Consider the following 16035-nt stretch of genomic DNA (forward strand, 5'->3'; position numbering starts at 1 on the left):
AGGGAAAAAAATTGCAAGCATGACCAGCTATTCGAATGCTCTATGAGAGCTTTGCAGAAGTTTCAGAGAGAATAATGCGACAAGATTTTCTTATACAATGAAATCCTACAGATTAAACAGTCTACACATATGATGTTTTGTAGGAATTATACTCCTCAAAAGCTTTTACAAAACCTTCGATATAAAGGTCTTTTACAGCGCACGTCTTTCTGCATGAGCTGCTACGGTCATTCTGGATTGTAAAACATGCTTCCATTTTTTGCAATAGCACTCCAATTTTACCAATGGCCTCTTTTTTTTAGATGAATGTTACCTTAGCCTGGTAGCCCTGAACAATGTCTCTCTTCACATAAACTCTTCCGAAGAAAGCAAAGGGCGGCCAAAACTGAAATCCAATCACGCGCGCTTTTGACCGGTGCTCTGAAAATGCGCACGCCGCTGTCAATTTATAACAGCCAGAATAAGACCAGCCCTTCGTCCGTAACCGGCGGTCTCCCCCCAAATTTAGGCTTTGGGGGATCCTCTCCTTTATAAGCCATACTCCCCAGGGTATGCATGCAGCCTTCGTCCGTGCATTGTTTCCTGTCGTGCGCCTTCTGCCAAGAGATGCCGGCGGCAAACAGGGTCGTCTTGGGGTTGCTCCGGACAGCCTCCCGTGAGGCCTTCCAGGCCGCAATCTCCCTCGCCGCCAAGCCGCCGGTGTCCTCCATGCTGAAGCCGGCAGCCAAGCCCATCCACCACGACCACAGGTGATCAAAGGAAGAGTATGCACGGCGATTGGCTCCCGGACCATGCTTGCTCTGCAGCAATTAATCACAGGACTGCAGAGTGACAGATCTTCATCCCTCATTTTTCTTTTGGCATAACGTCATCCCAATTGTAGACTGTAGACGACTTCCATTGTCGAAGTGTCAAGTTTATGTTCGGCTTGACTATATGCCACTCCTCTGTAAAATGACAACATTTAAGCATTACAAGGAGCCAAGGTTTCCTCACCATTTCCGCCAACATCGATTCACTTTCAGTTCCAAATAATCAACACGCACCGAGTTGAAGGACCATTGAATCCCAATGGGGAGCTCCCCGTGCACAGTACATGTTCCACAAATTCCTGAATCAAGTGTCATCTAGCCAAGTTTATCATTGCTCTGCTTCCCTGCAAGCAACAATTATAACAGTAACCGTAAAAATTAATAATGTGAAGATTGCTTTTACGTACAACAAATATAACATATCAGTATATATTTCTTGCTCATGTAAATTTCCTTCCCTGTCCAAAGGCCTGCAAGTCCCAGGGATATGGTAAAATGATGGAAACACTGTTTAAATTGTTACTACATCAAAATTTGACAATGTGTAGATTGTTTACTGCTAATGATGCGTCTTCTCAGGAAATCTTAGGGGTATGATAATCATTGGCGCTACAGTGCTACTTAAATGGTACTCCTCACTAAACAGTGCCAAGATGTGATCCATGATATGGGGTAATAGGGCGGTACTGACAGTGGCACTCGTCTTAAAGTTTCATGAGGCTTCAGGCCATAAGCCATCCTTGCCATCGTGCAAGATGCTTGAATCTTGATTACTCAAACCCAACACTACGAATGTCAGGTACACAGTAGCATGAACACTCGATATTAACAGTAAATGTAGCGAATGAGCATTTAACTGGGGTCAAGGTTCATATCAACAGAATCATTGTTAACCCCTTTTCATTGAATTACTTCCACAAAACTAACTAGCAACCATCCTTTCTGATATATCGGTCGAAACTAAAACCTATATGATATGGCTATATGTATCACCAGTCCACCATTAACAGCAAGGCAACCTTTATTTACCTCACAGTGAAGCAGTTAATGCCCAATCCCCTACGTGATCAGCCCTAGCTAGGCAACTGGCTTGCATTCCCAAAGCAACTTACTAAACTACTCAGTATGAATGTTATCTGTTCACACAAGGCAGATAAGACAGTCACATTCACCTGAAATAAGGCACTCATCGCACGCATTATCGATGCAATTCACTTTATCAACAAAACAGCTATGAGTTATGACCAAGCAAACTGCTCATTTTCTATTTGCGATACTTGTAAAAAGACGTCAGGCGGCACTGCACACATTACTGAGCTTTTCAACTCCCGGAGCACAATAACCCTACAACAGCAATCAATCTGAATATGAACATTGCTAGTTGGCAGCTATTCAATCTATTAAACAACATAAACTGCATGATCAAACAGTTGGCACGAAAGGCATCTTTAACAAATGAATCTATGTTTACCTTTTGACTGCAGGAACCATGTCATAGATCCAATGCAACACAATGTGTGATTGCTGACCCCCTTGGCATGTCTGCGAACACAACAGTATCCCTGCACATTACCTTCCCCATTAACCGCCCCTCTTTGGCGCTCGTCACCTCAATGGTAGCCCATTCGACCGCCACCATGCCCCTCACTTCGCCATCGCTAGCGCTAGCTTTCCCTTTCCACTTCACTTCCCAGATGAGGTAGAGCAGTCCGCCAACGTTGGCAAGAGTGGCGCCACACAGGAACCTCGGCAACTCCTTGTCGAGCCCTTGCACCATGCTCCAGGCGTCCGTGTCCGGGTCATAGCCCTTGACCTGCCCCATGTAATCGTAGGAGTAGAGGATCCCACCGACGACGGCAGCACGGCCCTTCCACCCCATGTCAAGCACCGGAGAGACCGGCGCCCAGGCCTCGGCAGGCGGCGCGGCCGGGTCGTACGCCAAGCCGCCGCGGTCGGCCACCGCAAGCACCTTCCCGGCGAGCGACACGCAGCCGTGTATCCACTTCTCCCGGAGGTGGTCCGGGCTGGGGACCGGGGCCCATTTCGCGCGTGGGGAAGCGAGATCGAGGGACTCGGCCCAGAAGGGGGACGACGGGACACAGCCCCCGGCGACGAACAGCGCGCCGGGGAGCGCGACGGCGGCGGCGAACTCCCGCGGGGAGGAGAGGCGCGGGCCGACGGACCAGGATCTGGTGCGGGCGTCCAGCACCTGCACCGACGGAGCGGGCACGCCGTCCACGGAGCCCCCGACGAGGAAGAGCCGGCTCCCGGCGGCGGCGGCGGCCGAGGAGGAGGAGACGGGGACCGGCGGGGTGGGGAGCGGCAGAGGGGGCCACCCGGGCTGCGGGAGCAGGAGGAAGAAGAGAGGCGACGCGGAGGAAGGCGGGCGGAGGGAGACGAGGACGTGCGGGTCAGAGAGGCCGAGCCGTTTCCGGGCGGCCAGGAGCGGCTCCGGGTGGCGGCAGAGGAGGGCGTGCAGCGCGCGGGAGACGAGGGCAAGCGCAGGGTGCGCGGCGCGCGGGAGGCGCGCGATGCAGTGGACGGCCAGGTCGTCGGGGAGGACTGGGATGAGGCTTCCGCGGACGGCTTCCGAAGGCTCGGGCGACGAGGTGGATCCCGCGGCGGACATGGCTCCGCTCGCCGCGGGGAGGGGAAGGGGGCGGCGAACGACGACTTTTTTTTCTGTTGAGAAATATGGTCATCGAAGAAGTTATGAATGGTCAAAGGCTGGGCACTGGGCTTACCCACTTTCTTCTTCCGGGCTGTCAGTCCAAGAGTAACACATTGAGCTTGGGCTTTCCGAGAGCATATGGCCCAAACGGGACCGGGCCTTTTTGATTTTTGAACTTCGTTCGTACACCGTGTGTTCTCCGGTCCTTTTTTTTATAAGCCGTGCATGAATTTCCCTCCAAAAAAAAGCCGTGCATGAATTTCCACGTAGTATCATCAGAGACGTGTGGGACCTGGGCCAATCAGATCTGACCTATAGAAAATCCGAACCACGGCCACAAGTCTCCTCCGAGGATAAGCCTTATCCCGCAACGGCGCGCCGAGAGCTCCCCACGTCGGACTCCACCTCCGACCTGGCACCCCGCGATCTCTTCTTCCTCCTCCGCCCACCCTACATTAACCTTCTCCCCAAGCCAAACCATCACGTCCCCCACAAACATCTGCTCCTCCGCGCGCGCGCCAGCAAGACAATCCCTCTTCTTCTTCTAACGCCATGGCCACCACCGCGTCTCTGTCGGCCGTCGCGGCGCCCCTGGCCGTGCCCCGCGGGCTGAGCAAGGCTTCTCTCGGGTCAGCGACGTTCCGGCCTCTGCAGGCGAGGCCTGGGGCCGCGAGGAGGATGTCGGCGGTCGTGAGGGCGTCGTCGTCGTCGGGGGCGACGGCGCAGGAGAAGCTGACGGCGGGGCTGGCGGCGGCGGCGGTGGCGGCGGCGCTGGTGCTTCCCGAGGTGGCGGAGGCGGCGAGCCCGGGGCTGTCGCCGTCGCTCAAGAACTTCCTGCTCAGCATCGTCTCTGGCGGGGTCGTCTTCGCGGGCATCCTTGGCGCCGTCGTCGCCGTCTCCAACTTCGACCCCGTCAAGCGGACCTGATCGTGCTAAATTCCGGTCCGACGCCCCGGGGCTCGCTCGATTTGTAATCTCTCTTTGCTCTGCGTTCTCATTCCGAGACGTCGACCGTGTATGTAGAAGAGATATATCCATTGTTATGGTATATTAATGGAGTTCTGGTTAATGGTTGTGTGTACTCTGCTCCTCTGCTGTTTAATTTGATTGAAAAAACAAACAAACTTGAGAAGCTGCCTGCGTTCCGGGATTCATCGAGATCGAGCGAGTGACTCAACTGACTCTTGACCAAATCTGCTTCTTTGCCGAGCTCTGGTTTTATCTCTTCAATTAATATACCATAACATTTGTCATCCGCTATGTTAACAATTGTTTTCTGACCGTTGCTTCAGCGCACGGATCCGCCACTCAAGATAAGCCCGCTTCCGCCGAATTCGCTTCCTCCTTGGCCGCCGCAGCACCGCTAGCCTTGGAGCAGCCGTCCTCCCCCTTGATTTTTCCGACGCGCCCCTTGGGACGACCGGCCGCCTTCCTTTTGTTGTCCTTCGCCTTGCTCTTCGTGGTGCACGACCTCAGCGAGAACCTTTTCTGGCCGGACATCGTAAGATTCCTGATCTGCTCGCGTTCAAAAGGGGATGAGTCGACTTGCGTTCGCAGGCGGTCGGGGCGTCGATCAGGGCGTCGATCGGGACGTTGATCGGGGTGGTGCTCCTTGCGGGGGGAGAGTTGATCGTGGCACGTTGTGTTCCCGATTTTGGGGAGCTGAGGAGGAGTTCTCGAGCGATGAGGATGCGGTGGCGGAACCTTCTCCCCGGCCGCAGGTTGGGGATTTCATGGCGGCGGCTATGGCCAAACTCCCTGCACGTCGGCAGAAGTTTGCGCCGGGAGGGAGACCATCAGGAGGCGGATTCGCGCATCGCGAGGAATGGTGGAAATCGCACCATCAAAATGGAGATGGATCGTTTCGTTTGATCCCTCAGTTGGATTCGAGAGTTGATTCTCGTCATATCTCGAATCTAGGGAATGAGATTGCACCAGATGATCGAACTGGCAATCATCTGAGTGGGGATGGTGAAATCGCTTCTCCGATTCGGTGCATGAGGTTGTTTCGGGAGGGAGATGGAATTGTATCCTCAGTTTGTGAGGTTCGTCCAGATCGATCTTCGGAGATACTAACTGATACCGAGATCGTTGTTTCACCTTCAGTTGCTACAGGTCCTTGTGGAGGGAGGGAATAGAGTTTTGTTGAAACGCATGATGGGTGTGCCACGGCGGATGTGGTGGAGGTTGAGGGTCCTACACGACGAGGTCCGTTTGACCTGGTTGAGCTCAACCATGGTGGCTGTAGGGTCCAGGAGGAGAATATTCCGAGTCCCGGTTTCCCCTTTGATCACATTTCCCCTCTTTTCCACCATTTTGTGGCGACAGTGTGGTTCTAGGGCTTCGGATTGTACCGCCGGGGTGGAGGCGGTGAATCCTGTGAGTGAAGGTGGGGGAGTGATTGCGGTGGAGATGGCTGATGGAGGAGACTGGCGTGGTCGAGGTGGATTTGGTGCTGGTGGACGTGGCGGCGGTGGAACTAGCCATCCTTGGCAGGGTGGGTGTGGAGGGGGCGGTGATGCCCGTTCCTACAACAAGCAGCGGCAGTCGTATGGGCAAAATTTGGGTATGAAACGCTTCTCCTCTCAAAACCAGACTGGGTCGGACGTCTCAATTTCAGCAGAAACAGTATCAGCATACAGATCCGCAACTGCAACTGCAGCAGTTTGCGAGCGATGTGGATGGACGCGGAGGAGGAGCTCAACAAGGGGGACAGGGAATGTTGCAGATGGTTGGTGGTCAGAATCAAATCATTTCACACAGAGTGGTGAGTATTGGTATAGGCGATCCGGTGGCTTCTAGAGGTACTGGGACTCAGAATCAGTCGGGAACTCAGAATCAAATTGCTGTGGGGAATGATGGAAATGCTGGGCTAAGACAGAATGGTGGATCTGGTGGTAATCAGGTGACTAGTGGAAGTATTGCTGCTCAGAAACAATTGGAGGGTGGTGCCAATCAGAACCAGGGAGGGGCTAGAATGGGGAGGAAGATCTTGCAATGTCAGAAATGTAAGGAATTGGGGCATGTGGTGAAGTATTGTACTGTTGTGATTCAATGCATTATCTGTGCTAAGGAAACTCATCTAACTGAAGATTGTGTGTGGCCAAAACAAGTTAAATCTGTTGCTAGCTTTGTGGGGTATGGAGCGCCTGGGCTGGGATGTATTCTGGTGCATAATTCAAAGATTACCCATCTAGCTGATCATGTAAACCCAATGGCCATCATACAGACCAAAGGAGGTGGAGTTTCAGAGCAACAAATTGTGGCTGGATTTCAAGCAATGTTTAAGTGGAATTGGGAATGGAGGGCCAAGGCAAATGGGAACAATCAATTCTTGATGAGGATGCCAAGTAAAGCTAAACTTGAAGAGCTTTGCAACTTTGAAGATTTTGGGCTTAAAGGGACAGGGGTCTTTGTTAAGGTGCTTGAGTGGATACTTGAAGTAACAGCTAATGGGAAGTTAAATACAGCTTGGGTATAGGTTCAAGGTTTGCCTAATTCATTGAAACATTATATGGGGGTTTGTGAAGCTGGCTCTGTTCTATGCCCTGTAATTGATGTGGACATGGAGAGTTTGAGAAACCAAGATCTGATTAGGATTAAAATGGGGCTTCGAGATCCTGGCAAACTACCTATTCAGACTGAAATAACTACAAGTGAGCTGTTTATGTATGATCTGTATTTTACTCTAGAAAGTGTTGTGGAGGAAGGGTGACAAAGAAATCTTAGGGCTGTTAACATCAGAGGGAGCATAGAGGGTGAAGACAGAGATCCAAAGAAATAGAGGTTGGGACTTAATACTAGAGAGATCATTTAGTTGGGGAGTCTCTCAATTGCCCAATTTGAATCTGCTAAGAAAACTAATGAGGGAGATGTTAGGAATAGCTTTGCACCTCTGCTTATGGATGAAGGTGGGAGCAGTGGAGGGGGATCACTTGATCTGGAGAAGATAAAGGAAGCTGATGAGGAACTTTCTAGAAAATTAGCTTTAATTGAGAAAGAAAAAAGGTCCTAGCTGACTTAATTCTTGCAAAAGAGAATATGGTTTTAGAGGTGGAAGATCATAAAGCTCAACTTGCTACCACCAGTAAAAAATTGCTGGAGACACAAAAGCTGATTGAGATCCATAAAGATTATGGAGTGGGTGGGAGCCAAAACTCTCAAGAGGAAAGTGAGAAACAAGTGGATTATACTACCAGTCAGGAGAAAGAGATGGATGAATTTGATCTGGAAGAAGTTGAGGAGGTACCAGAGGTGGAGGATACAAATGACAAGGGGGTGGTTCCTAACCCAAGAAGATGTGGAAGACTGAAAGGGAAAGAACACAAGAAAGTGGAGGACTTGGCTATTGAAAGAGCTCAGGCCAAGAACAATGCGGGGCAAGGTACTGCTGATCACTTATCTTTTGTTGATTCTGATAATGTTTCCTTGCACCAAATTGCTTCTGCCATAGGAATTAATTTGGGTATTGCTATTGATATGGTTGATCATAATGTGGGCTTGCTCAAGGATCTTGAGCAAGCTAGAATAAATCTTTATAATCAACAAAGCAGGGCACCTGATTTGGGTGGACCTACTAATGATACTGTTGGTTTATCTGGTGATAAGTTACTAGATGAACTTTTGGCTGAACTAGATGCTGAGGAACAAATGGATATTACTTTAGATGAGAATGGATACCAGAAGGTGGTAAGTAAAAAGAAAAAGAAATTGAAAAAGCACTCACCTGACATTGTTAGTGTGAAGACATTAGTTAAATATAGAAGGAGCAAAACATGAAACGCATTTTCTGGAACATTAGGGGGATGGGCAAAGAGGCTAAACAGAGATATATTAGAGAATTGATAAATGAAACACATTTGAACTTCTTGGGTTTACAGGAGACAATGAAAAATGAATTTTCTAATGTAGATCTAGCAAACCTGGGAGGAGGGGGGACTTTTTCTTGGAAATGGTCACCCTCTAGAGGGAGGTCTGGAGGGATTCTTGTTGGGGTGAGAGATTCTGTTTTTGACATAGTGGAACAACAAAATGGAAATTATTATGTTCGACTGTTGCTATATGACAGAAATCATGATGTTAGATGGAATCTGGTTGTGGTTTATGGGGCTGCTCAAATAAAGCATAAAGAGGATTTCCTGCTTGAATTATCTCAAGTTTGTCAGGATAGTAGTTATCCTATTCTGATGGGTGGTGATTTTAACATAATCAGGAAAGAAAATGACAAAAATAAAGAGGTAGGTTATAATCGATGGAGCTTCCTGTTCAATGCTATAATTGAACATCCATGTCTGAGGGAATTGGCACTCAATGGGAGACAATTCACTTGGTCGAATGAACATGAGATTCCAACTTTTCAAAAATTGGACAGAATCTTAATGAGCATAGACTGGGAGGATATGTATCCTCTCACAATAGTTTCTGCTCTTGACAGAATAAGCGGATTTTTGGCCTGTACGTTCACTGGATTTTGCTATCACACCACAAGTTTCTGCTTGAAGATCTGTGCAACATGGTTCCATGGTGCACCGGCTGGGGGAACCCCACGCTGGCAAGCTGTTCTTCGTAGCCCTGTCAAGACCTGGTCCTCCTTGTCCTGTCCCCCGAAATTACGTGTTGGCTAGCATCGCGTGCTCTGCTTTTCTGGTGCATCGCATCAGGTGGGCCCTGGGCTTTCTTCGTTTAGCATCTGCGCCTGTGGGAACGGAAAGAGTACAGAGGTTCCAAGAAAATGCCGATTTCAGAAACTATCCTGCTGGAGGTGCCGCTCTCTCGCCACCTGAACGGGTGGGGGGGTGATTGGTAGCCCGCCGGCCATAAGGATGGAGACATGACTGGACCGGATGAGCCCATCAACTTCTAACCAGGTTAGTTACGCTTTGGTTGCAAGGGGTCGACGGTGTGTGTTTGGGGGTTGTGAGTTCTAGGGACTCTTGGTGCGGCACTTGGTCATGGGTGGTTTTTTGGATTTGTCACACCGGGTGACGCTGATTTTGATTCTGTTTTTGATGTTTCTCAGATAGACTTGGACCTTGCTTCGCAAATGTGCTACTCCGCTGGCCTTGTTCCGGCGGAGCAAGGGTGTGAGAATAGTCAGGCAGCGCGCGTGTCAGCAGATCTGCTAGATTTCGATCTTGAAGGTTGTAGTAGGATGGCTGTAGAAGGTCGAGGTATCGAAGAATTAGCCGGTAACAACGCGCCGCATCCTGTGCTAGTTTCAAATCCGCAATGTGCAGCCGCCTAGTGCGCCTGCTCCGTCAAATGATCTGCAAATGATCTTACCGAAACGCGGATTCATCTGCTGACAGTCTTTCACTTCAGGGTCTGACTCACCACCGCTTAGCAGGTCTTCTGCTCGACGATTCAGGTGGGCTGAAGTGCCGGAATGGTAGATCTCTCTGTCAAGAATCTTGGCTACAAGTTTCATGTTCTCTTTGACGATCGCGACCTTGAATTTGTAGGTGAGCATAATGCACCGGGCATTGTGGTACTTCAGCGCGTCCACAACATCAAGACCGAGCATGCCAGGGTAGTTTGATGACAGGAAGTCAGTGAACTCGCTGCCATGGTGCCATGGTGTCTGCCAGTATCATCTTGTTGATGACCGCCTCGTCTGCGTACTGGCTGATGTGTGGCATGACAGTGTGAGCGTTGCCAAGATGTCCAAGCGTGATGTTGTCGAGATAAAGGACCTATTTGGAAAACAAGTTAGCATATGAAGATGGGATATGGGAAGGAAAGAGCCAAGCAACAAAGTACTTCCATATAATTTTGAAGATGCAAGTGTTGCTACCTGGACTAGCAATGGACATCCTGTTATTGACATTGTAGCCTTGTTGCTACGGATGTCCTCCTGCACCCTATCGGCCACGTCAATCATGTGATCAAGAAAGTATAGGCCCCAATTATAGTCCTTTATCTCACTAGCCTTGTAAAGAGAGCCCCAAAATTCAGAGGAACCATGCCCATGTTTCCCGGTTGGAGCAAAGAACCGGCCAACGATCCATACAACGAAGGAAATCTGGAACTCTTTTACGTTCTCTTCGGTGGTGTCATCGTCCCATTCCCTCTGCACCACTAACTCGGCTGCCTGCAACCCGTTCGAGCAGTGTTGGATAGCACCCATGGCGTGCCTCACAAAGTCGATTTTCTCATCGTTGGTGTCCGGATCCAATGCGCACACTGTCTTCCCTCGAGAGGGGACACCGATCATCAGCTCAAAATGTTGCGGGCTGAGCTGGAGCGTGGTGTCTCTTCCAACTAACATGGACCTTTTGCTCACATCTACCCTGGTAAGGATCCATAGAGTATACTTGAGGTTGACTCGATTTATCCTAGGAATGTCCAGGCAGCCACGAAAACCAATATCCCTGACTGCAACCTTCTTAGCATCATAGAATTTTGTTATAATGGCACTTACATGGCGGGCCGAGCTTCGGGCTATCCGAGACTCAGCACCCCCGTCGCTGTCTGTCTCTGACTGCTCGCTGTCTTCCCCAGCGGTTTCAACGTTCCGGGCGGCGACAAAGGCCCAGGATCTGGTTCGGGCGAGCCTGGTCCTGGCGAGTGCGCTTTCGGGGGCGAGATGGCACCGCTATCTCCGCGGCAAGTTTCTCCACCTGCGACAAATTAACAAAATAAAGGGAACGGTCAGATCTGCAGATGTGTGAGATTTGAGGATGAACAAACAGAGATTTTGACAACCACTTGGCCAGAAACCATGACGGGCGTCGACGGTACTAAGCGGGGAGCATGCTGCTGCAACGAGATTTGATAATAGTGCTTGTAGCTGGGTGGAGGACTGAAGTTGGGAGTGACGAAGAATACCTGGGAGACGGAAACGCGCATCTGTCAGGGAGCAACGATGAAGTGACCTGCATATCCGGGATTCCAGGGAACATTGGGCGAACGGTTCTTACGGCCTGAAAGTCAACAGAGGTATCATGCTGTGGGGCCCAGGTTCTAATCTGCAAGCTAAGGACGCACAATGAGGGGTGGTTTAGGAAGAGAAAGCTTCGTCACACTGCAGGCGTCTCCCCGACAAGATCTAGATCCTGATGATAAATTTGAACCCTAGGAGAACAAATCAAGCCTGGGATTCCGCGGAGTGCGCGACTATTACTGGCAGGAGGCAAGACAGCATTCGCATAGTAGCGCTGGCGGATCGAACGAGCTCGCATGCTTGCTGCTGTCCGTGGAAATGTTAGGTGCGGGGATCTTGTTCCGGCTCACGATTTCCATGGGTAAGCAGTGGGGTGGACGGGGGAGCAAATGGGGAAAGGGCGGAGTGATGCAGGACCGAACGACGTAGGATGCACGGAAAGGTGGAACGTGTGAGGACAGAGTGCTTTAGGACGTCGAGTCACACGAATTGAGGACAGGAGAAGTACCTGTCCTATGGTTCGGTCCCCACGCCGGATGCTACAAGCTAGAACAGGAAGCGTGAGCCCTATAAAGAAGTAGTAGGAAACGCGAGGAGATCGGACGGCAGCAGATGTACGTTCCAATGAACGTACAGGCCAAACTGCATTTCCCCTTGACAGAATTATGTCAGACCATGTTCCTTTATTATTAGATTCTGGAGTGGGATTGAAAAAGGATCATGTTTTTAGATTTGAGAGCAACTGGTTTGAAAGGGTTGGAATAAGAGAAAGCATTCAACATATTTGGGCAGCTGCCCCACAACATCTTATATCTTTAGATAAATGGCAATGGATTTTAAGAACAATCAGGAAAAAAATTAAAGGGCTGGAATAGGAACGTGGATGCCCTTTATAAAAAATTGAAAAAAGAGATCTCTGCTCAAGTGGCTGACCTTGATGTACTGGCTGAATCTACTTGTGTTTCTCCAGCTCAATTGGAACTGAAGAAAGGGCTGGAACTACAGTACAATAGATTATTGAGACAAGAAGAGTTAAAATGGCAACAGAGGTCTAAGGAGAAGGATATTCTTGAGGGTGATAATAATACAAAATATTTTCATGCTAAAGCTAATGGGAGAAGGAGGAAAAATATTATCCTATCCCTGGAACAGGAAGAGGGGGTGATACATGGAGAGGAGAACCTGATGAGTTATATCACTGATTTTTATAAAAAAAAACTTTTTGGGCACTCCAATAGTGCATAGATTGCTCTGGACTATCAGAATGGTGCCAAAATTACTGATGATCATATTTCCAGTTTGATCTCTCCTTTTACTATGGAAGAACTAAAATTTGCTGTCTTCAATATGGAGAGAACTAAATCACCTGGGCCAGATGGATTCCCCGCAGAATTTTATCAAGTTTACTGGGATATTGTCAAGAATGATCTGTTTACTCTGTTATGTGAATTTCACAATGGGGGATTGCAGATTGAGAGGATTAATTATGGGATAATTACAATAATTCCTAAATGTAAGGATGCAAAACAAATACAGAAGTGTAGACCTATTTATCTGTTAAATGTTAGTTTCAAAATAATTACAAAAGTCTTAATGAACAGGCTCTCTTTGTGTGTGGGTGAAGTTATTTCCAATAAACAAACAGTTTTCCTTAAGGGGAGATATATAATGGAGGGGGTCATGGTGTTGCATGAGACACTTAACTTCATACACACTAGAAAAAAATCTGCCATTTTATTTAAGGTTGATTTTGAGAAAGCGTATGATAAAATTAAATGACCTTTTGTGTTACAAATGTTAAAAGCTAAAGGATTCCCTGACAAATGGTGTGACTGGATAATGGGAATCATGAGGGGAGGGAAAGTTTGCATTCGAGTCAATGATTGTTTTGGGCCCTATTTTTCCACTTATACTGGACTCAGGCAAGGGGATCCTATTTCTCCCCTTCTCTTTGACCTTGCTGCTGATGCACTTGCTATGTTGTTGGAGAATGCTCCAACAACACTGGCTTGATTGAAGGGGTAATACCTGAGTTAATTGAAAGGGGGGTCAACATTCTTCAATATGCTAATGACACCATTTTTATGATCGAGGATGATATAGAGAGTGCTAGAAATTTGAAGTTTGTGTTGTGTGCTTTTGAACAAATGTCTGACTTAAAAATTAATTTCCACAAAAGCGATTTATATTGCTTTGGGGAAGCGGTTAATAAGGACATATCTACAACAATATTTTTACTTGTAAAAGAGGGGATCTTCCTCTTAGCTACTTGGGGATACCTATAGATGCTGTGAGACTGAGGAACAAACATTGGAAAAGGGTGGAAAGCAAGATGGAGAATAGGCTGGGATGTTGGCAGGGGAGGATCCTTTCTACCGGAGGAAGGAACACTCTCATTAATTCTTGCTTGAGTAGTATTCCACTTTATATGATGTCTTTTTATGAGTTGCCAGTGGGTGTTAGAAAAAGGCTTACTTTTTTAGGGCTAGAATGTTATGGCAGGAAGAGGAAGGGGTTAAGAAGTACCATTTAGTGGCTTGGGATAAAGTTTGTCGGTTGAAGGAGCAAGGGGGTCTGGGTATTCTGAATTTGGATGTGATGAATAAGGCTTTGCTGGGTAAGTGGATATGGAAATTCTTTAATTCTAAGGGGTTATGGCAGAATCTTTTGCATCAGAGGTATGTGAAGGATAAGTGCATTGGGAGTGTTAAACATAGGGCTGGGGATTCGATGTTTTGGCAAGAAATCTTGCATGTTAAAAATAGTTTCTTTGACTTGTGTAAGTTTCTAATTGGAAATGGCAAAAACACTCGGTTTTGGGAGGATTGGTGGATAGGGACAAAACCTTTGATGCTCCAATTTCCTACTTTATATGAGATCTACTTCAGTAAACAGATCTCAGTGGCTGCGGTTGTGTCAAAAAAAGGGGGTTTGTTTTCGCCGAACTCTCTGCGGTGATTTGTTTGTGGATTAGCATAAATTTTACAAATGTGTGAAAGAGTGAAGTTGAAGAATACAAATGATAAGCTTTGGTGGAGCTTGTCTCACAATGGAAAGTTTACAGTTAGATCTTATTATAGGAAATTGATGTGGTCTAATATGGACTTTCCACAAAAGTTTTTGTGGAAAATCAAAATCCCTTTGAAATTAAGATTTTCCTTTGGTTGATTACTCATGGGAGTATTTTAACTAAAGAGGTTCTACACCATCGTGGGTGGAAAGATGATACGCGGTGTCAGTTTTGTGGCCTTGAAGAGACAATTGATCATTTGTTTCTTCATTGTTCCTTGGCACGATTTGTTTGGAATGTGTTAAAATGTGCTTTCAGTTTACCTTTGTTGCCAACCACTGTTAGTGAGGTGTGGGATACTTGGCTACCCTCCTTCACTGGGCAGACGAGGAAACTGGTAATGGTGGGCATTGCTGGGAATTTCTGGACGTTGTGGAATACCAGGAATAAAGCCTTTTTAGTAATATAAGATTGGCATCTCCATTCGGGGTGGTGAAGATGGTGTGTTACTGGCTTAACATTTGGTCTATTCTGCAGACAAAGGAAGCAAGTCGAAATCTGCTTCAGTGGGGGATTAAGCTCATTGAACAGGTGCCGCGAGAAGTTTTTGAGGCAGTGAGGGCATGGAATCCACTACAACGACGCTTGGAGTGGTGCGACTAGTTGAATCTGACGATCGCTGTTCCTGGAAGCTGTTCTGGCTCTCAGATGTTGAGAGCATTGTAGGCGGATGGCTCAGTTTGTCCCTGTAGCTATCTTGTCTTGTCGCTTCTCCTAGATATGTCTGAGTTGCACAGCAGTAGTCTTTATAAGCTCTGCTGATTTCTGTCTGTCTATTTTTTCTGTTTTTTTGAACCTGAACATTGTAGTTGGTTTCTTTAATGAAATCGGAGAGGGCGAGACCCCTCTTTTTTTTTAAAAAAAAAACAATTGTTTTCTCTGACATAATTTTGTTTGGTCTTAAAACTCACCGGTTTCAGCTTTCTGACCGTAAATGTGGTAGCACGACCAGGGACGGATGCAGGAATTCAACATGAGGAGGGCGATTTGGGGTTTGGGGGGGGAGGGGGCAGAATTAGAGAGATGATCTATTTTAAAGGGATTTTAATGGATTGATTAGTACTGTACATATTAAGTAAAATCGAATTTATTAGGGGGGGCAAAGGCCCCCGGCGCCCCCCTTGTCTCTGTCCCTGAGCACGACTGAAACCAAAATCCAACTAATGTACTCCATCTATCCGTCATCATAAGATGTTTTCCTCGCAACCTAGCCACAGCAACGGAAATTATGAGGAGCGCGTTTTACCACCGAGTTACGCTGTCAGTTTCTCGGCTGAAATGCATGACAATGGCAGAAAATTTACTGCTCCAAATGGCGAAGAAGAAATTCATAGTGCTCTAACATGTATTTCAAAAAAACAATTATCTGTCTTTATTGATTCAATAATACAAGTGAAAAATATCGTAAAAACTAAAATGAATATTGACAAATGAATATTGAAAACAATGATTCCAAAAGTTATTCAAAGTTAAAACCTTAAAAATCAACAAAATATTGATATTTTTCAAATGAGCCCCGGCGATCAATAGAATCATACAAACTGGACTAAGAGCAACTCCAGTAGAGCTCCCAAATCTCTATATTGGGAATCCCTAAAAA

General features: G+C 47.5%; 3 protein-coding genes across 7 annotated transcripts; 2 read left to right on the plus strand and 1 right to left on the minus strand.

The window, feature by feature from the left end:
* Positions 1-20: 20 nt before the first annotated feature.
* On the minus strand, positions 21-3668 carry LOC100833357 (F-box/kelch-repeat protein SKIP6). Of its 5 annotated transcripts, XR_002960449.1 has the most exons (5): positions 3561-3655; positions 2284-3494; positions 1985-2156; positions 1047-1156; positions 21-947 (listed from the first exon to the last, which is right to left on the minus strand). XR_002960449.1 is itself a non-coding variant. In XM_024455191.1 (3 exons), exon 2 carries the CDS (start codon positions 3439-3441, stop codon positions 2305-2307), a length of 1137 nt encoding a protein of 378 aa, XP_024310959.1. In that variant the 5' UTR covers positions 3442-3494; positions 3557-3668; the 3' UTR covers positions 21-1156; positions 2284-2304. The 5 variants fall into 5 exon arrangements, 2 of the variants coding, with proteins under 2 accessions (XP_024310959.1, XP_024310955.1); XR_002960448.1 differs by having other exon boundaries at positions 21-1156; XR_002960447.1 differs by lacking the exon at positions 1985-2156 and having other exon boundaries at positions 3561-3647.
* Positions 3669-3935: 267 nt separating this feature from the next.
* Positions 3936-4612, plus strand: LOC100834468. Its single transcript, XM_003562418.4, has one exon. The coding sequence runs from the start codon at positions 4036-4038 to the stop codon at positions 4408-4410; it is 375 nt and encodes a 124-aa protein (XP_003562466.1). The 5' UTR covers positions 3936-4035; the 3' UTR covers positions 4411-4612.
* A 2670-nt stretch (positions 4613-7282) lies between these two features.
* On the plus strand, positions 7283-15049 carry LOC112270165. Its single transcript, XM_024457977.1, has 2 exons — positions 7283-7867; positions 14913-15049. The coding sequence occupies exons 1-2, from the start codon at positions 7525-7527 to the stop codon at positions 14951-14953; spliced, it is 384 nt and encodes a 127-aa protein (XP_024313745.1). The 5' UTR covers positions 7283-7524; the 3' UTR covers positions 14954-15049.
* The last annotated feature ends 986 nt before the right edge of the window (positions 15050-16035 follow it).

This window comes from Brachypodium distachyon, chromosome 1, assembly GCF_000005505.3.
Source record: "Brachypodium distachyon strain Bd21 chromosome 1, Brachypodium_distachyon_v3.0, whole genome shotgun sequence".
Taxonomy (NCBI): domain Eukaryota; kingdom Viridiplantae; phylum Streptophyta; class Magnoliopsida; order Poales; family Poaceae; genus Brachypodium; species Brachypodium distachyon.